Raw genomic sequence first — 21459 nt, 5'->3', positions numbered from 1 at the left:
GCCGACAACCGAGAGAGTGCTCGGTATGCTTTGGAGCCCATCATCCGATGAATTGAGTTTCTCTACTCAAATGAGCGACGAGGTACAAACACTGATTCGCATGGCAACCCGACCGACGAAGAGGCAGATTCTACGTTGCGTCATGACGTTGTTTGATCCACTGGGGTTACTCTCGTCGTTTATCATCCACGGAAAGGTCTTGATCCAGGACCTGTGGCGCGAAGGCACGGATTGGGACGAACAAGTAGGCGATTTAGTCTATGAGAAGTGGCAGAGGTGGATCGAGATGATCAACCATATCGCAGAGATCCGAATTCCCAGATGTTACTTCCCCAACGCCACGAGAAGGAGCGAAGTAGCTTATTCGGGCGCTATCTACTTACGCACCTTAAACGAACACGGTAAACCACAGTGCAGCTTAGTAGCGGCAAAATCAAAGGTCGCCCCCCTGAAACCGTGGTCTATTCCCAGGCTGGAACTGCAGGCGTGTGTACTGGGCGTACGGTGGTCAAAATTTGTCAAGGAAAACCTCGACGTCCCAGTTTCCAAGACGGTTTTCTGGACCGATTCCAGAACGGCGCTATCCTGGATTAATGCCGACCCTCGAAACTATCGACAGTTCGTGTCCTGTAGAGTAGGTGAGATACTTGAGCATACTTCGGTAAGCGACTGGAGATGGGTGCCTTCCAAATCCAATCCAGCGGACGAAGTAACGAAATGGGGTAGTGGACCGTACTTCAACCACGACAGCAAGTGGTTCCAAGGACCGCATTTCCTGAATCTCCTGGAAGCAGATTGGACCTGTCGCAAAGAACCGGTGATGGTTACCGTGGAAGAAATGCGTGTATCGACACTACATCACAGTTCGTCTGAACCAACGGTCGATTTCGACCGATTCTCTTCCTGGGACAGGTTGCAACGTGCGACCGCATACGTTCTCCGTTTTCTGCACAATGTATCGAAGAAACAGCCACGATATAGTGGACAGCTGCAACAGTCGGAGCTGAAGGCTGCTGAAGAAGTCATCTTCAAGTTGGTGCAACGTGAACAATACCCGGACGAAGTTGCAGCGCTGTCAAACAAAGCGCCCAATGAGACCGGTCAAGAAGTCATCGGGAAAAACAGTTGCATCTACCAAATGATGCCGAAGCTGGACGAGAAGGGTTTGCTACGTGAACAGGGTCGAATCGCGGCAGTTAAGAACGTCGCCTACAACGTGCGCCATCCCGTGATTCTACCGAGAAGGCATCGCGTCACGGAACTTCTGGTGCATCGATTCCACCGCAACTTTCGCCATAGCAATGCTGAAACGGTCGTTAACGAAGTTCGACAATTGTACGCTATCCCGAGGCTTCGATTGGTGGTCAAGAAAGTGGGCAGAGAATGCCCGTCCTGCAAAATACGGCGAACCAGACCAATGATCCCTCCAATGGCACCACTGCCATCTGCCCGCTTAGCCCATCACGAGCGAGCTTTCACCTACACAGGGGTGGATTATTTCGGACCATTGCTGGTGAAGTTGGGGCGATCCAATGTAAAGCGATGGGTCGCACTGTTCACCTGCCTAACGATTCGTGCCATACACCTAGAAATCGCCTACACACTATCAACGGAGTCCTGTATATCGTGCGTCCGCCGATTCGTTGGACGGCGCGGGCCACCTGCCGAGTTTTTCAGCGACAACGGAACGAATTTCCAAGGAGCCGATCGAGTACTGCAGCACCAGATAAGCCAGGGACTGTCCGCAACGTTTACCAGTGCAAACACGAAATGGAACTTCATACCACCAGGAGCGCCACACATGGGCGGAGCGTGGGAACGCCTAGTACAGTCCGTTAAAACTGCAATGAAAGAAGCGTATTCCGAGGGAAAGCTTGACGACGAGGGGTTGCAGACGTTGGTCGTAGAGGCTGAAAGTGTCGTAAACTCGAGGCCTCTGACGTATATGCCATTGGAGAGCGAGGAGACCGAGGCCCTCACCCCGAACCACTTCCTGTTGTTAAGTTCGAATGGGATGAAGCAAATGAACGACGAAGATGAAGGACCGAGACAGTTCAGCGAATCAGTTCGGTGTCGAATCCTGGGGGATTCCTGGGAGCAGATCCAGCATCAGCTAAATGTATTCTGGGGGCGCTGGTTGGTGGAATATCTGCCGGTGATCCGCCGGCAACCGAAATGGTTCAGCGAGACACCATCATTGAAACCAGGCGACCTGGTAATGGTCGCGGAGCCGACGAGACGGAGTGGCTGGGAGCGAGGGCGAATAGTCCGCCTGAAGCAGCGTGCGGACGGCAGAAATCGACGAGCGGTCGTGAAGATAGGCGACAAGACTTGTATTCGACCGGTGACGCGGTTGGCTTTGCTCGACGTCAAGAAGAGTGGAGCTCCGGCGGACTCCGGACTACACCCGGGGGAGACTGTCAACGCAGAAACCGTCGAGCTGGCAACACTGCCTGACAAAGGCAACGCGTCAGAATCAAAGCAACGCGGCGGCAGATAAGCGTCGCGTCAATGTGTGACAGACGTCATTTGATGACAGCGGAGATACATCACCGAACTGTCAACGACTAGACCACGTTTCATCTGGCAGTTCTTTTACTCATCGAAGCTCAGTGTGAACGGCAGCAGATAGAAAGTGAAATTAAAAGCAAAAGTTTAAAAGAGAAGTACAGTAAGGTATAAGTGAAAGTAGAGTGAAAAACAGGAAAGATTTGAAAGGCGGTAAGGTATAATATAATAGAAGCATCCTAGAAAACGTGGAAGGAAACAAATTTATAATTGACATGTTTTTAGACAGTATTATTTGGCAAAGAGCCACGACTGGCAGCAAGGGCGAACAAAAGGGTACAGCCCACCAAATTGTAAGAACAGTTAAATTTAATCACGATTGTAACGCCAACTAACATAATTTTATTAACTTATAGTTGAAGCTAAATACAACTTTTACGCTACAAAACGGCCTTTTCCCTTCGCCCTACAACCTCGACACTCTTGTATCAAAATATTCCAATTGCCAGAGAATATCATGGAGATTCATACACCGAACACACCTGCAAAGTTTCGTTCAAATCTACGATGGTCATATTTTGCGGTCGGCCGGTTTCTCATGGAATCCCTCAGTACCAGGAATAAACCATGGGATACTGGCCGACAGTGTTTCAAGCAGAAATATATGCCATTCTAGAAAGCACTAACATATGTCTGAAGAAAAAATACCGGTACGCAAGTATCTGCATTTTCTCAGATAGTCAGGCTGCGCTCAACGCATTAAGGGCTCCAAAATATCGTTCAAAGCTAGTAGTGTATCCGAGCAGAGTCTTATAGCAAATTGAGAACTAAACTTGATGTTGTGATGTAGTAGGGAATGATTGCTCAGGTTGTTATCATTTTGGTCGTTTTAACGGTTAAAAGATCAAAATCGAAATCAGAAAAATTGCGCTATGACATCAAACAGAAAACTATTTATGCTATCAGTGAAAGCAAATTGAAAGCTTATTGAGATGGTGAAATATTTCATTGATAACAAAATAAGGAATCAACTTGATGTTTGTCAAAATAGAAATAATTTTTTTTCTAAGAATGTTAGCACATCAAAATGAGATCAAAATATCATGTCATATCTGAAAAAGTTGAAATTGATATCAAAATAAGATTTCAATTTGATTCTTGATATCAAAATTTGTTGTCTATTTGCTGTAATTTTGATGTTGGACTTTGCTCGGGTATTCTTGCATGAGAACAATTGGCGGAGAAAAATCATGTTAATTTATGCTGGGTTCCAGGAAATTCTGGAGTTGCAGGGAACGAAAAAGCCGATGAATTAGCAAGAAGTTAACATTCTGTGGAGTCTCATCGAGTGTCCTCAAAATGGAACTGAAAAAGTGGGAAATCACAGCTATAAAGAACAATTGGAGTACCACACCTGGACTACGACAATCAAAGAAGTTTATCTCACCCAACGAGTTGAAAGCCTGGAGTTGCTTAGACTAAACAACAAAGAACTAAGCATCATGACAGGACCACTGTCCGAGTAAATATCATCCTAAGAAATGTGGTAAGCTTTCAAACGATACATGCCGCGTCTGCGGATCTGAAAGTGAAACATCAGAGCATTTGCTCTGCGAATGCAGTGCATTGATAAACCCATCGATTACCGCATACAAATTCAAATCGCTATAACTTTCGGTTCCGTCAATGAAATATTTTAAAACTTGCAGGGGATATAGTTTAACACTATATCTTTCGAATGCTATCTACCAAATAAGTAGACAAATATGACTTGTTTATAAAGATAAGACAAAACCTGTGGGTGTATGCTGGTAGCCTTATGAAACGTGTCATCAAACTTCAAATCGCTATATCTTTCGAATCTCTCGATGGATCATTTTGAAATTCACTGAGAAGATTCTTCGATACTGTACCTTTCGAATGTCGTATGCCGAATTGTTGGTTATTTTTTGTGTTAATAACGGTTTTAGGCACATCGTGATGTCATAGACACTTAGATTAAGGAAGGAGCATACCACAATAGATCTAAATGACGAATTTCACGCTAAATCGTATTCAGAGTTGGCAGCACCCTCTCAGATTTCAATGAAACTTTCTGTACATGAAGACTTTGTCACAAAACCCACTTTGCATACTTTGTTTTTCCAAAAATGATCTAGACTATCTTTAGAAAAGGGTCAAACTATTTTACCAATTTTTTTCAAATGGCAATGACAAATCCCACAAAAAAATGTTGTAGGAGTGATTTTCACAAAATTAGTAAAATTTTTGATTGAAAATATTAAAAAAAATTTCATGGACCCCTACACTAAAAATACCGATTTTACAAAATAAAAACCATCTTTGATTTGGATGAAAATTTGTTCCACGATAGGTAATTATGTTTCCTAGCTACCGTCAAAAATTCAAGTTGGACACTTTCAAGGAAAAAAAAATTTTGAAAAAAACTTTTCCTTGCCTAAACTGATTTTTGATTCGGTGCATTTTTGTCGAAAACTAAACTAATGAATGTCGTAATCATCTCAGAATCCAATAAAACTCAGTATGTGAGAAGATATTGTCTAATTTAGCTACTATTAATCAAGAATTCCATTGAAAAGAGTTCGTGTCATTAAACAAATACTCCATTATTACTTCTTTACTTTCTTGTTTAGTTCTGAAGAAGGATCAGGGAAAGAAATAACTACCACAACATTATGTATTGAATTTTACATAATTATTTATTTATTTTTATATATAATATTTGTCTTAAAACTATCTTCATGCATGCTATTTTGTATTATTTCTGTACAAGGAAAATATTTTTGGTTTATCTTCTGAATTAGAATACCTTTTTGCCCCTACTTTGTCACTAGGAATAGTCAAAAAACTGTGGAATTTCTGAGTGCCAGATATTGTATCGGCGTAATTATACACTTCTCCGAGTTCTTCTAACATTTTGTTGTACTGTTCCGTGGATTTGTAGCAGAAATTTAAATTCGCTTAAGAGTGCCACCAATAGCATCACAGAGTCCTTTCCCATGGGATGCTGCAAAAAATGCCATTCTGCGCTTAGTATGAAGACTGGAATCTACACAAGCTTGCGAAGTTTTTCTTATTTTTGTATAGTGCTGCTACTCCAACAGACATAAAATAAATTTTAGAAGAGTTTCTCAATTGTTTCATAAAATGTTTTCATTTTTGAGAAATGCAGTTTTCCAGTCTTTCAGTCTTCGAGTCTTCCAGTCTTCCAATCTTCCAGTCTGCATTCAAGTTTGTTATGAATATATACCAAATGCGTTACTGATACTTTTTGCATGTATCAGGCAACTAGCAGTTGGGAAATTGGATTATGAGATGATTATGACTTTTATTGGTTTAGTTTTCGACAAAAACACACTGAAAACAAAAAGTTTGGGCAAAAAAAAGTTATTTTCAAATAACTTTTATTTTTCTCGGTTTATCGTTTTCGTCCATACTGTCTTTGCTATTGATGTATAGGTTTTCACGATTAACTGCAGACGATCCTGTAACCTTTCGCCCTAATTATGTTATAGACCAGATTTGAAACCAATTCTCTCAATGCATGAACTTATCAAAAATGAAATGATTACCTTTACAATGTATGTAAGATGCAGGAAATTGACCTATTTTATTGCGGGTTATTGTTTTATCAAGGTACGAATGCAATGTTGCACTATACATTGTTGCGACTTGATAATTTGGACTCACGAAGGTGATAGCGAAATATTCCTTGGCATATAAAAGTCTCCCAGTGGAGTCCCTAAATCAGTTCGCATCATTTCTTAGAAGAGAACTGTTGTCTCCCAGTATGAAGCTGATCGTAGCAACGGTCGCTGTCTGTCTGGCCATCGTGGTCAGCGGATCATTGATCACAGATGATGATAGACGCGATGATAAACGTGATGATAAACGTGTTGGTGAGTAATACTCTGATTTTTTCAGAAAACATCGTTAAAAATGTAATCCTCATTCATCTTTGCTTCCAGCTGACAAGGAAATCCTGAAGAAGCAAAAATTCTTCTTTGAAGTTTTGCGCAATATCCACATGCCGCTGAAGTATGATGAATATTTACCGTACACCAAAACTATTGTCGAGGACAAAACCAAGTATGATGTATGTATCACTATTGAACGTTCTGACTTTGGTACCTATCATTACTCACTAAACAAAAATGAACTCCATCATCAGATTAGAGTATACACAGATAATAGTAAATGTTCTCGTCTTTTTCTCGTCAAAAGGACTACGACGTCGTCAAGGACTTCCTTGACATGTACAAGAAAGATCTGTTCCTGGACAAGGGCGAGGTGTTCACCGTCTATAATAAGTATATGCTGAAACAGACCTACAAGCTATTTAAATTCCTGTATAATGCAAGAGACTGGGACACTTACTACAAGAATGTTATTTGGGCCCGCGAACATATCAACGAAGGCATGTTTATCTACGCCGTTACGCTAACTGTCCTGCACTGCAAAGATCTCCGAGGAATTGTGCTTCCACCGATTCATGAAATCTACCCGTATTACTTCTTCAACAACGATTTGATCAAGTCAGTCTTCGACCGTAAGATGTTCGATCCTAAGTTTGGATTCTATGGCGATGGAAAATACAACGTCGTTTATTCGAACTTCACCATGACCTATCCTTTGGAGGATAAGGACAAAGACAAGGAAAAGGACAAGGATCGGCATTTCCATGACTATAGAGATCTGGACTACTACCACGAAGATGTTGGCCTTAACTCATTCTACTACTACTTCAAGCTGGATTATCCTTTCTTCCTTGACAATGACAAGTTTGATTTCAAGAAGGAACGCAGAGGAGAGCTATATCTTTATATTCACCATCAGCTTTTGGCCAGATACAATCTCGAAAGGTTCTCACATGACAAACGTCGCATTATGGGCTTAACCTGGCGATTCCCATTGAAGGATGGTTATTTCTCTTTACTGAGCTACGCGAAGGGCATTCCATTCAAGAGCAGAGACGATAATTACATGATCAGAGATGTCGACTACTATAAGGTCGACTGGATTAAGGACTGGGAAATGAGAATGCGCAAAGTAATTGACGACGGTTACTACCTGAAGGATGATGGAACAAAAATCGACTTGCGCAGATGGGACAGCATTGACTTCCTTGGAAAAATGCTAAACTGTATGGACGTAGACAAAGATGACAAAAAAGATGACAGGAGAGTCGACAATAAGTGCAAATTTGGATTCATTGAAATGTTGTCCCGAACTGTTCTCAGTGGAATGGATTTCATGACAAAGAAGACGTGGCCAACGGTATTGATGCATTTCGAGACTTCTCTACGCGATCCAATGTTCTACAAATTGTGGGATCGGCTGTTGGACGTCTATCGTCTCTTCAAGAGCTACCTACCTTATTATAAGTTCGAAGAACTTAATTTCAAGGGAGTCGTCATCAAGGATGTGGTTGTTGACAAACTGATGACCTACTTCGAATACTTTGATTCAGATGTTTCCAATGTTGTTCCAATGACTGAAGTTCGTAAATACTTCGACTTCACTGTAAAAGGCCGCACCAAGCGTTTGAACCACAAAACCTTCACCTACAAATTGGACGTTCTGTCTGACACTACTGATAAAGGTGTATTACGTGTTTTCATAGGACCAAAGTTCGACAAACTTATAGATTTAGACCGTTATAAGGACGATTTTGTAGAAATCGATCATCACGTGGTTGATCTTGTTGCGGGTAAGAATACCATCGTTCGCAACTCTAGGGATTTCTTCTGGAGCGTTAAAGATCGCACAACATACGTTGAACTGTACAAGAAAATTATGTTGGCCTTCGATGGAAGTGAAGAATTCTTACTGGACATGTCCGAGGCACACTGTGGATTCCCAGACCGTCTAATCCTACCGAAGGGCAAGATCGATGGAATTAGAAGGCAACTCTACTTCATTATCACACGATACACAGGTGACGATTCTGCGCGCGATACCGATTTCGACAAACGATTTGTGTGCGACGGACGCAGATACAAGGACAAATTGCCAATGGGCTTCCCCTTCGATCGTGAAATCAAACACACCTACTGGTACACTAAGAATATGCTGTTCAAGGATGTACTTATCTACCACAAGGATGATGTGAACAGAACCTATTAACGAGCGAAATTTCTGATTATATGATTTTGGTATGATTTTGCTTTCCTAGAATGTATTTTCAACCGATATAAATAAATTATCAAGTAAGCAAATAATGACAAACATGTGACTTCAACATTCCCCAGTATGCAATTCTCAAAACTCATGAACAGGTAGCCAAAATCTAGTCAATATTTGCGAAATTCATTAAAAACTTCAGAGTAACCTTGCCTGTCAAGTATTCAAAGGGAATTATAACCATTGCTTTTGATAAAAAAAAACTGTCAATATGAAATACATTTGATGAAAACTAAAATCTACATTCATGTATGGCGCTGATATTGAATTCGGCATGCAGAATATGAGATCTTTTGGGATGAAATTTTAAATTCATGCTGAAAATGGTGTTGCATCATATTTTTTTTTGTTATTTCGGTAAATCTTAGAAAATAGAAAACGCTGTATAATGGACTATTAGATCTCTGAATTTAATCAAATAATTTGGTGAATTATCTTCAGTGTGATGCCGCGGCTCCGAGTTAGTAGAGAATTCCAGAAATAAAAATAATTGATAACTATTTTTACGCAGTGATAACACCCCCTGCCCCTCCCTATTCTCCAACTACACTTATTAAAAGGTGTTTTCTAAACTTTTTGTTTAGGTGTTATATCCATACAGATAATGAAATCATATCTCATGCATTATCGAAAAATATTATCATTTGCGGAATAGTTTACAACTCACCATAGGTAACACCGAATGTTGAAATAAAACAAAAACATATCTTCCAAAACTTCTACAAAACAAGACGTGGCGCCATATATATGTCTAATGAAAACGAAGAAAAAAGGATTCGACTAACTTACCTAGTAGGTGACCAACTGGCCCTGGGCTCCCCTATTATGCGATTCAATATATTCAAAACAAAATAATACTCCAACGGTCTCAGAGAGATCAGAGGGTATATAAATTAAGTAGGGTAATTTCGGAAGAAATGCAACAGATTTACTTAAATCTATGCAATGCAAAAGAAGACTAATTATTATTTAACCGCTAGGGCATCTACCCTACACATAACATATAATGCAAACAAGGTGCTAATAATTGGCAATCGTTTTATCAATGCAAAGTCGCTATGTTGCATTCAGCATTATCCCGCCTTGATAACCTGGACTCACACCGGAGATTACAACGCTAGTGCGCTTCTGCATATAAAAAGTCTCCCTGCCAGAGCCAGCAAATCAGTTCGCATTATTCTTTGGAGTAGAACTGTAACCTCCTAGAATGAAGTTGATCATAGCAGCGCTCGCTGTCGGTCTGGCCGTCGTGGCCAGTGGATCGATGGTGACCGTTGGTGGTAGAGACAAATATGTTGGTGAGTATTGTTTCCTCGTTGATGTTATGGATTGGAGGTTTCCAAAATAACAAAACCCATCTTTGGCAGCTGACAAGGAATTCCTGATGAAGCAAAAATTCTTCTTCGAAGTACTGCGAAACATTCACATGCCACTACAGTATGAGGAATACTTGCCCTACACCAAAACATGGGTTGAGGACAAAACCAAGTATGATGTAAGTAAGAATGGTTTTTTATACTCATCTTCAACGATTAGTACTAATTTTCATCGATGGTATTACTAGTACCTAGATTACTAGAGAAGTAGAGAAAGATATCAGAAATCAAACGATTTGTTGAAGGGCAGATGAAGATTAGTATTTACCTGCCTATTAGTTAATAAATTATTATTGTTTTTGTATATAATCTTGCAGACGTTTCTCACTTTAACATCCATTGAGACCTATTGAATAATATTGTCAAAATTGAATAATATAATTATATATGATTTATTATTTATCTCCAACAGGACTACGAAGTCATTAAGGAATTCTTCGATATGTTCAAGAAGGATCTGTTCCTAGACAAGGGTGATGTGTTCACCGTTTACAATAAGTATATGCTGAAGCAGACCTACATGCTGTTTTCGTTCCTGTATAATTCGAGAGACTGGGACACTTACTACAAGAATGTTATTTGGGCCCGCGAACATTTCAACGAAGGCATGTTTATCTACGCGGTTACACTGACTGTCCTTCACCGCATAGATCTCCAAGGAATTGTGCTTCCAGCTGTTTATGAAATCTATCCGTACTACTTCTTCAACACTGATTTGATCAAGTCCGTCACGTACCGCAAGTTATTCGATCCTAAGTTTGGATTCTATGGCAATGGAAAGTACAACGTCGTTTATTCGAACTTCACCATGACCTATCCTTTGGAAGGTTACGACTGGAACAAAGAGGAATACCGTCATTTCTACGACTATAAAGATCTGGACTACTACCACGAAGATGTTGGCCTAAACTCATTCTACTACTACTTTAAGATGGATTATCCATTTTTCCTTAACTATGACAAATTCGACTTCAAGAAGGAACGCAGTGGAGAGTTGTATCTTTACATGCACCACCAGCTGTTGGCTAGATACAATCTTGAACGGTTCTCTTATCACAAATATTCGATTATGGGCTTGAGCTGGCGATTCCCTCTGAAGATTGGCTACTTCTCACTGCTGAGCTACGCGAATGGTATTCCGTTCAAGGGCAGAGATTACAATTACGTGATCAGAGATGTCGACTACTATAAAGTAGATTGGATCAAGGACTGGGAAATGCGACTCCGTAAAATGATTGACGATGGTTACTACCTGAAGGATGATGGAACTAAGATCGACATGCGCAAATGGGACAACATTGATTTCCTTGGAAGAATGATGAACTGTATGGATGTGCATAAAGACGACAAGAAGTGCAAATTTGGATTCATTGAAATATTGTCCCGTACTGTTCTGAGTGGAATGGATTTCATGACAAAGAAGACTTGGCCATCAGTATTGATGCATTTCGAGACTTCTCTACGCGATCCAATCTTCTACTCAATGTGGGATCGTCTGTTGGACTTCTACCGTCTTTTCAAGAGCTACCTACCTTATTATACCTTCGAAGAACTCAGCTTTAAGGGAGTCGTAATCAAGGATGTGGTTATCGACAAACTGATGACCTATTTCGAATACTTTGATTCGGATGTTTCCAATGTTGTTCCACTGACCGAAGTCCATAAATACTTCGACTTTACCGTTATGGGTCGCACCAAGCGTTTGAACCACAAACCATTCAGCTACACCCTGGATGTTATGTCTGAATATACTGGCAAGGGTGTAATACGCGTCTTCTTAGGACCAAAGTTCGACGTATTTATGGATCTAGATCGTTATAAGGATTATTTCGTGGAAATCGATCACTATGTTGTTAACCTTGCTACAGGTAAGAATACCATCGTTCGTAACTCTAAAGATTTCTTCTGGAGCGTCAAAGATCGCACCACATACGTTGAACTGTACAAGAAAATCATGTCGGCCGTCGGTGGAAACGACGAATTTATACTGGACATGTCTGAGGCGCACTGTGGATTCCCTGATCGTTTAATCCTACCAAAAGGCTGGTTCGGTGGTATGAAGATGCAATTCTACTTCATTATCACGCCGTACACTGGTACCGAATCTATGCACGACACTGTTTTCGATAAAACATATATGTGTGGTGGACACAGATACGTCGACAAATTCCCAATGGGCTTCCCCTTCGACCGCGAAATCAAGCTCACCTACTGGTACACTAAGAATATGCTGTTCAAGGATGTATTTATCTACCACAAGGACGATGTGAACGTAACCTACTGACAAGCGAAATTTCTGATTATATGACTTTGTTGTGACTGGCTTTCCACCATGTATTATACCCCTGGTATAAATAAATGCTTTAGCAATCTAGAACCGAAAACGGTAACGAACTAAACGACTTGAAGATTTTCTATTCAACATGTGCCGAATTCCTTTTATTTCACGAAGAAAACATTTTTTATTTAAAGCGTCGACTTATATAGTTTTATATATAGCTCATAATAAGTATTACCTAACCTGGTTAACCATTTATAAGGCAGTGGCAACTATATTGCTACCTTTTCATTTCGCTCGTAACGCATGAATATGAAGCAATAAGTGCTTCTTATTGCTTTATATTGAACTACAGTGAAAACTTTCAGATTGGTGAAGTGTTTTTTTAAACATGGCGATTTCCTTCTGGACAATAAAATTAGCTCGATATTGAAAAAAATACTCTACACCCTATAAGTTGGTGATGAAAATTGGTAAAAACTAGTATTTTTTATCCGGAAACTTGGTACTTCAAACGGGATCAGTGCGAATATAAAGACAAATCGAGCTTGATCAGAAATTCACAGATAAGTGAAGGTGATTTACTGCTTATTACGTGATTAACAATAAATCACCCCTTGGTTTTGAGGATAAATTGAAAAATGACACCACAGATTACAGAGGTACAGTCTAGAACGAAATTAATTTAAAAACTGATATAAACTTTTAAATCGATATACGTTGAGAATTGGTATAGATACATTATAACATAGAAGCAGGCCCGCGCGCAAAGGGGAGAGGAAATCGAGAGGGGGGGGGGGGGGGTAAGTTCGAACCCATCCCACGAAGGCTTGAATTACTTCTGAAAATTTCCGGATCAGGATAAAAGTTGATCAACGGGCTTGCAACATTAATTAAGGATGAAAAATAACAAATAAAGAACACGAAGTCAGGAACAATCGGGATTTAAAATATCACTACCGGTGATTGTTATCGGCAGAAATTCTGCGACCGGGAATCTCTCAGCACCAGCTAAATAGGACCAGAGAAATAGGAACGAGTAGCGCCAAGAAAAATAAAGTAGTTGTAAAGACTACAGCAGACCACAGCAAGTTAGATATACCACGAAAGTTGAGCAGCAATGCAAAAACCACGAACAATTAACACAAAGAGCACAATCCTTACTGAAGTAATACCTAACGATGACTGTGTAAGGATGAGGGCTATGAAGAACAAAAGGTTTAGGTTTATTCGGTAAGTTTAGTACAAATCATTGCAGTAAGAATTCGGCATTACTACGAACCAGCAGGCAGCGGCGTCTGTTGAAGATTCCTTCTCGACAACAGACATTGTCCCAATTTGTTGAGCTGAGTCGATTGATACAAAAGAGTAGGCCTTTCAGACCTGAGAAAAAATCTTTAAAGTTTGAGGTTTATAAAAAAAAATTAAATTACCCCCCCCCCCTTCCCCCTTAAACAATTTCTGCGTGCAGGTCTGAATAGTGACACACACAGTAAAACTAGCAAATTCAAAAAGAGTTACATGAACACTGGCATAACGGCAGCTAGCATAAGCGTTCGTTTGGGTTTCTTCCTATACTATGCTTCAGAAATAGTTTCATGTAATGTTTTCACCCACTGCCCGGTGCAACTATATTGCCACCTTATTTTTTTTTAATTTTAATTTTTTCGAGGTTTTAACCATAAGGTCACTCGCTTCTTCGGGTTAGAAACATCTCTTATGAAAAATTTCTAACCCTAGGTGCGGGGACTCGAACCCAGATACGCTGCGTACAAAGCAATCGATTTATCAACTACACTACGCCCACCCGTCGCTCTGTCACCTTTAGGTTTTTTAGGAAATAAATGTAAATATATTCTAAACTAAGTGAAAGAACCGTCTTTCCATTAATATAACATTCAGTATTAGCCCCAAACCCTGGGCCTTATAAAGGGTTATGAAGGCTACTACATTTTTGTGCTTAAATATTCAAATATTTTCAAAACCTTCACGTTTCAGCGTTACCACTGTTCCAGATTTATCTGGAAGCTTCCAAATTTTTCATAACTGAACAGATATCCGGTCAATTTAGACATGTCACATTTTCCCAAACACTGCGTTTCCTTCCAAGGTAACAAAAGGAGAAACCGGAAGTACTTCAGAGCCCTTCGGAAGAAAATCGTATATGTATTCTCTTCTTCTCTTTTTTCCTTTTTCGGGTTGCAAACTAGAGTACAAAGGAGCACATATTTTTGTCCTGTTAGCTTAAAGGCGATTTCCGTGAACTGGAACAAAGCTAGAGTTGGCTACTTCTGATGAAGACATGAAGACGACCTGGAGGGGGAGAAGTTTTAACCCCTGTTTTCTTACACATATTCAAAAAAATCTCGAAAGCGGGAAAACAAAATTGATCCAAATAGACCAATAGCACTCAGACGATTCTAGCAATCAAGAGCAGCGTCACGAAAAGAAATCAAGTTAGCAGAACACATATCGTGAGAAGATTGTGACGAAAAATCTGAATGACATATCATCAGGATCTGAAAAATTCAATAAATGATGAAGCGTATGCCAAATTTGACTTTAAACAACTTCCTGGAGGGACAGAAGCTTTATGTTGCCAAAGATCACTGAGATAATCTGAAGAAGTATAAAATTAGTGTTGCTGAGAAGTTTGCCTGAAAAAGTGTATGATCTGGCAGTAAATTTGCAGTTATGGCTGTAAGACTCCGATTTTCATCAAAACCAACAATATGAACCGAGGTATACATCAACGATGGTCTGAAAAGCATCTAGTGGCTAATTAGGTCTCACCCGGCCCTCGCAAGTTTTTACCAGATTTGGCGAGTAGCCACTACAGTAAGAATGAGCAATAGCTGTACCGGGATGATGACGTCAATGTCAATGAGAATGGGTTGAATTCCCTAAACTGCAACAGCCCGAAATCCCACTTATTCGAGGTATATGTATCCTACAAGAAGAAAAACCAATTTGAAATCACTACGCTTTCATTCGGTAGTATTATTTAGCATAAAACGCTATTAGAAGAAAATGATGCGTATTTATTGTAGTTTAAAGATACATTGTGGGTTATTGCGGTTTTTATTCCGCTCGAATGTAAATTTGAACTTTAAGATACCTGCCTTAAATTTTTACACAAGCTACTGATCAACACCAGCTTTTGCTTTTTTCTAGTATCTGATCATTAAAATAGCATCCTTAGCCATGTTTCCATTATATATTTTTAGAGTGTATAGATTTGGATTGGAGTATAATTTCTGTATACTTCGACTGTGTGGAATTCCAAACTTTTTAGGGAGTTCATCCCATTCGGAGTCTTACGGCCATAACAGCAAATTTACTACCAGATCATACACTTTTTCCGGCAAACTTGTCTGCAACAGCAATGTTATACTTCTCGGGAACATCTCTGTGATCTTTGCAACATAAAGCTTCTGTCCCGGAAGCTTTATAAAGTCAAATTTGAAATACGTTTCATCATCCTTTTAGATTTTTTTTTCAGATGCTGATCATTAAGGGTGGGCGAATCTTTGATTTTTCTCAAATTGTCGGAACGAATCGAAACGAAACGAAATTTTTCGCAAAGTTTGCGAAACGAAACGTTAACGAAGATTTCGTTTAAATCCGCAAATTTCGCCGAAATTTTGCGAAATTTTATTGCCTGTTTCGCAAAGTTTGCGAAACTTCGAAATGTATCAATATTCAATTAATTTTAGCGTTGTATAACTGTTTCTTGGTTAAATCTATTTTACACAAAAATAATAACTTGCAATGACTGGACAGATTCCGGTAACTGATCGGAGCGTGATTTACCTGATACGGCATGCACATGGTGCACTAATGAAAAAATTATTCAAAGTACAGCTTATTTATTTTATACAATTATATCGCAGTGAAAAGCCGTCCATCTCGTGCGTTAACGACCTATTCAAAGGTCTACATCAGGTTGACTAATTAACAAATTTAATAACACTAGTTTACAAATTTTGGGATAAGCTAAACTAAGAAAAAAGTTTTCATAATTGAGTTTGCGTCGCTTAACACGGAAACAATACCAGTTTTCCTTAAAAAAAGGTGTTCTCAAGATTTTTTAAAAAGCTTTGTATGGTCTTTGCATTTTTTCGTCAACATTTCGTAAAAAAAATCCGATGAAACAGACTCACAGTTCGAAAGGTAATGATCTACCCTTTCCAAAAATGTATAACGTGGGTAGATCAAATATAAATTTATTAAGGTTTCATGCGACTAAGTTGTAACAAGTATAATTTTTGACCATTCTTAATTTTTTATTTCGAGTGTGGTCGCTTGTAACTCTACATGTGATTTTATATCGTTGGGAAAAGAACGGGCTTTGAACAGATTTCACACGAAATAAGGACCAAAAACCAAAGATAGAATGAAATTGGATATTACAAGAAAAAAATCTGTTTTTGAGGATCCTCCATTTAGAGATCTTGTAACTGTAATAGAAGTTTCAGTAGAAATTTTACACAAAATGCCCTTCAAACCTAATCTTTTTATGCTAAGAAATTTCATTTTACGCATTTGCACAGTGTTTTAAAACGTCGTTTTCGTGCTCAAAATTAATAGCGTCTAAACCGTTGACTTTAGAGGTATAGTATGTTCGGAGAAGTTGTTGTTCTTATGATTGCGCATCCACAGGAGGTTACCGTTCTGTGATTAATTCACCTATAAGTGATATACGAAATTTATTTTCCGAACTGTTTGAGATAGAGACTTTGTGTCTTCGACAAAGTTGTAGAAAATGTTACTACAAAAGAAATTGCTGAAGACACTATATATCTAGCTTCAATCGTTTACGAGTTATGGAACATTTTATATGGAAGACCCCTTAAAATTAGTTTTTTCATGATAACTTTTTTAGACATTCTCGTATCTTCTTGGAATCTTCCACAAAGTTGTTTGCGGTATTGAACCACATATTTTTGCTTAACGTAGTTATTTCCTATCTGTTGAATTTAAAAAAAATATTCCAAATTTTACGATAATTTGGGGGTAACTTCCACCTTAAATAATTCGTTAAGGAGCAAACAACATCATAACATACTGAAAGTACTAGCTTTTTACTTTCATATAATGGCCCGATTGTTAGTCGACGCGATTCTCTCCGAGTGTTATGTTCAATACAATATCCCATCACAGTGGTTTAAAATGAAATATTCAAGCGCACTGCAATAAGCAGCTTCATCCTTTCATGGTAAATTGCATGAAACATATTCATCGATGTCAAAAAGGAAAGGAGAACTTTGACCACAATCATGATCAAAGTACGAAACGTAGCATATAGTGCGTTCGAGAAGTGTGTCATGTGAAATTTAAGCAATCAGTGGATACTGGTAAGCTTGGAAAAATTATGAAAATCCTACCAGAAGGTTTATTAATGTCTTTCGTGACAATTATAATGGAGCTTGATTAACGTCACCTGTTCACAATGTAGATTCTGTCGTGACTGAGGCTCGGGGATGGCTAAAAAAAGTATAAAACGATTTTTAGAAGACGCCAAAGCTCTTTTAGCGAAAGAAGAGACTTTGAAGATGACGTAGAAAACGATTATTAAAAATAAATTTATTTATCTAATTTATAATGCAAATATCGACATTATTAAACACATCCAAAACTGTAATTTGATATTTGAAAGGCAAACCATATGCATTGCATGTTATAGGCGACCGTGTTCTATGCAATTTACCATAAAAACATGAAGCTGTTTGTCGCAGTGCGCCTCAATATTTCGTTTTATACCACTGCGATGGCATATTGTATTGAACATAACACTCGGGAAGAATCGCGTCGACTAACAATCGGGCCATTATATGAAAGTAAAAAGCTAGTACTTTCAGTATGTTATGATGTTGTTTGCTCCTTTTTGCTCCTTAACGAATTATTTAAGGTGGAAGTTACCCCCAAAATATCGTAAAATTTGGAATATCTTTTTAAATTCAACAGATAGGAAGTAACTATGTTAAGCAAAAATATGTGTTTCAATACCGCAAACAACTTTGTGGAAGATTCCAAGAAGATACGAGAATGTCTAAAAAAGTTATCATGAAAAAACTAATTTTAAGGGGTCTTCCATATAAAATGTTCCATAACTCGTAAACGATTGAAGCTAGATATATAGTGTCTTCAGCAATTTCTTTTGTAGTAACATTTTCTACAACTTTGTCGAAGACACAAAGTCTCTATCTCAAACAGTTCGGAAAATAAATTTCGTATATCACTTATAGGTGAATTAATCACAGAACGGTAACCTCCTGTGGATGCGCAATCATAAGAACAACAACTTCTCCGAACATACTATACCTCTAAAGTCAACGGTTTAGACGCTATTAATTTTGAGCACGAAAACGACGTTTTAAAACACTGTGATTTGGAGTTTTTTTTCGAGTTTATCGTAATTAATCTAACAATTATTACCCGAAAACGAATACTTGTCCCGTCATTGAAATTAGGTTGAGGAGCTTGAGCCTCAAACAAGGCTTTGATCGGGGCGGGCATAGCGTAGTTGGCCTTGTACGCAACTGACCTGTTTTCGTGTCCCAATTCCGCACATAGGGTTAGAACTTTCTCTAACCCGTAAAAAAGGCAAATGACTAAAGTTAAAACTTCTATAATCGAAACAAAAAAGGCTTAGATGTAACAGTTCAGAATTCGCTAGAATGCAAACTAAATGAGTTATAATTTTGTTTTGCTAGATTGCTTCTGTGGTCCAGTAAGCCTTAGGCTAACTCGAAAAGAGATAATCGCTCTAATAATCTATATGGCTTTTCCTGACTATTTTTTACAAATCGTCGCTGTTGTGCTATCTTATGACAAGCGCCATTTAGCACATTTCGAGAAGAACGATTTTTAAAGTTTGAGATTGAATATCTTGACACTTATAAATGGTAAAAACAATTCAAAGAAGACAATTAATGCTTCAATCTATTCTGTATTAAACTCTCAAATATCATGAAGTTCGGTTGACTATGTTGCGAGTTTTCACTATAAATGTAAACAAAAGTCGCACTCACACGTGTCGTAGGTGTGTATTGATGGCAAAATTTGTATGGCGTGTCATAAATGTGCATGGAAAATTTTCCATAGAAAAAAAGCATCAATTATTAACTTTTATTAATATCTTCGGCTTTATTCGGCCTAGAAACAATCGATGAGATGCATTTTGAAGGAAATTGAGCAAGCAATCTAGAAAAAATAGTAATTTTTAATTACAGTGTTGCCAAACATGAAATATTGCCAATTTAAAAGTAAAACTGCATATTTCTCGCAATACATGTATTTTTATTTTAAAATTTATTATGCCATTGTGTTCCTCAGACATTTTTACATATAAAAACATCTAAAACTTCTACATTACTTAAACGAATCCCAAGATACAGTGATTTAAAGCAAAACACTGACAATTTCTCATCACTTTTTTCGCTATAACTCAGTAACCAAGCAAAATTTCAAAATTCTGAAAACGCCATTTTGTAGAGAATTTTCAGATTAGTAATGTTGCATATCTAACTCAGTTTACCCCAAAATGGCGTTTGTCATAAGATAGCACAACAGCGACGAAATATGCAGTCACTCATTTTTGAAAAAGGTGTTTAATTTCCGATCGCTTACCATGAGTTAAAAACATTTTTCATAATTAGACACATTCAGCTATACAAAAGTATTAAAAAAAATAACTTTCCTTATATCAAAAGATTTTTGAAAAATTTCGCAAAAGTTCGCAAATGTTTTCGTTAAAATATAATTTCGTGTTACGAACAAAATCTACTATTACAATTTCGTTTCGTTTCGTATTGTTAAGAGAATACGGAAGAGTTATTCGTTTCGTTTCGTACCGCATAGACCAGAATCGCGTTTCGCCCACCCTTACTGATCATATATCTTTTAGACCCGCGATTTTGACCGTAATTTTTTGTTTTACGATCCAGTTCGATTGCTTGATAGCCCTATATTTGAAGAAAACTTTCCACATCCGTGCCCGAAATACCTGGATTAGCTTTGAAAGCCTTCATGAAGTCCTGACGCACTTCCGAAACCGTTTCGACGACATGAAGGCACCTTCAGGACAGCAGACAAACATTACTTGCAATCTGTTTGTACTGCACATATAGAGGTTTGGATATTGTGATTATCATACTCGGATTTTCATTTCTTGTGTGCAGAAGTAATTATCTCTTTTTTCCATTCGAGCTATTTCAATCTTAACAGGCCGCCTGTTAAAAAGTTACCTTGCTTCAGTTGTTAAAAGACCAATTAAATTTTTCTATAAAATCTGAAATGAAAAGTCTAACAACTTAACAAAAACATAGATGGAGCCAATAAAAAAGTCACAATCTATACGCGAACGGAGGTCTTAGCGGAATGAACTTAATAAACTTAGATGGTAGAAAAACATATATAAAGTAATAAAAAAGTACTATAAATCCAAAAAAAAGTTAGTTTTTTTCTTAATTTGCGTAATCAGATCAAACTATTTACGAAATATATTTGCTTTTAAACTTCGTTACATGATATCTTTTTTTCATGACAATATGTGAATTCTGAGCTAGATTTTCACCAAAAAATTACTTTTTCGATTTATAAAAATATTATAGATATTTTTATAAATCGAAAAGTAATTTTTTTGGTGAAAATCTAGCTCAGAATTGGGTGAATCTCGAATCTCTCTCCCCCTCTCTCTTTAAGAAAAATGAAGACAAACAAAAACTTCTGAACAACTTCTTAGCAACTCCGAGAATCAAGTAGAAAATCGTCTTTCTGTAGGAAAAAAAATTAACACTTTTCGGGATTTGTGAGTGGTTTAAAATACATTTAGAAAACAGTTAGGAAAGAAATCTTTTTTTCTAAACCAGTGTTATTCATAGCGTCTTAAAAGACTAGGTATTGCGAGTTTTTATCGAATGCATTGCAGGTTTCCAGGGAGACACCTTCCAGTCACGCCCCACACACATATTTTCTACGATTGCATACCTCCAGCGAAAGCAACGCTTTTCCCAAAAATCGACGACACCTTGCAGGTTGTCTACTGATCACTCTACCGAGTTTCTCTCCTGCGCGCTACATATCCAAGAG

General features: G+C 38.3%; 3 protein-coding genes and 1 long non-coding RNA gene across 5 annotated transcripts; all 4 read left to right on the top strand.

The window, feature by feature from the left end:
• The first annotated feature begins 70 nt into the window (after positions 1-70).
• On the top strand, positions 71-2500 carry LOC131687872 (uncharacterized). The gene has a single exon (XM_058971962.1). It carries the CDS (start codon positions 71-73, stop codon positions 2498-2500), a length of 2430 nt encoding a protein of 809 aa, XP_058827945.1.
• Positions 2501-2590: 90 nt separating this feature from the next.
• LOC131692981 (uncharacterized) lies at positions 2591-4428 on the top strand. 2 transcript variants are annotated; one of them, XR_009306124.1, is made up of 4 exons: positions 2591-2726; positions 2794-2861; positions 2925-3218; positions 3783-4428. It is a non-coding gene; the product is annotated as an uncharacterized LOC131692981 (long non-coding RNA). The 2 variants fall into 2 exon arrangements; XR_009306123.1 differs by having other exon boundaries at positions 2794-3218.
• A 1840-nt stretch (positions 4429-6268) lies between these two features.
• Positions 6269-8757, top strand: LOC131689394 (hexamerin-1.1-like). Its single transcript, XM_058974457.1, has 3 exons — positions 6269-6428; positions 6498-6625; positions 6754-8757. The coding sequence occupies exons 1-3, from the start codon at positions 6320-6322 to the stop codon at positions 8653-8655; spliced, it is 2139 nt and encodes a 712-aa protein (XP_058830440.1). The 5' UTR covers positions 6269-6319; the 3' UTR covers positions 8656-8757.
• A 152-nt stretch (positions 8758-8909) lies between these two features.
• On the top strand, positions 8910-12487 carry LOC131689396 (hexamerin-1.1-like). Its single transcript, XM_058974458.1, has 3 exons — positions 8910-10010; positions 10080-10207; positions 10501-12487. The coding sequence occupies exons 1-3, from the start codon at positions 9920-9922 to the stop codon at positions 12370-12372; spliced, it is 2091 nt and encodes a 696-aa protein (XP_058830441.1). The 5' UTR covers positions 8910-9919; the 3' UTR covers positions 12373-12487.
• The last annotated feature ends 8972 nt before the right edge of the window (positions 12488-21459 follow it).

Source organism: Topomyia yanbarensis, chromosome 3 (assembly GCF_030247195.1).
Source record: "Topomyia yanbarensis strain Yona2022 chromosome 3, ASM3024719v1, whole genome shotgun sequence".
Taxonomy (NCBI): domain Eukaryota; kingdom Metazoa; phylum Arthropoda; class Insecta; order Diptera; family Culicidae; genus Topomyia; species Topomyia yanbarensis.
The sequence above is the reverse complement of the archived record's forward strand: the minus strand, read 5'-3'. Positions and strand labels throughout refer to the sequence as shown.

Bases quoted from the DNA above. Each gene is read 5' to 3' on its own strand.
- LOC131687872 (XM_058971962.1), top strand. From the start codon at position 71: ATGAGCGACGAGGTACAAACACTGATTCGCATGGCAACCCGACCGACG.
- LOC131689394 (XM_058974457.1), top strand. From the start codon at position 6,320: ATGAAGCTGATCGTAGCAACGGTCGCTGTCTGTCTGGCCATCGTGGTC. The intron at 6,429-6,497 runs GTGAGTAATACT...CTTTGCTTCCAG, and splicing joins ACGTGATGATAAACGTGTTG to CTGACAAGGAAATCCTGAAG. The intron at 6,626-6,753 runs GTATGTATCACT...TCTCGTCAAAAG, and splicing joins AGGACAAAACCAAGTATGAT to GACTACGACGTCGTCAAGGA.
- LOC131689396 (XM_058974458.1), top strand. From the start codon at position 9,920: ATGAAGTTGATCATAGCAGCGCTCGCTGTCGGTCTGGCCGTCGTGGCC. The intron at 10,011-10,079 runs GTGAGTATTGTT...CATCTTTGGCAG, and splicing joins TGGTAGAGACAAATATGTTG to CTGACAAGGAATTCCTGATG. The intron at 10,208-10,500 runs GTAAGTAAGAAT...TATCTCCAACAG, and splicing joins AGGACAAAACCAAGTATGAT to GACTACGAAGTCATTAAGGA.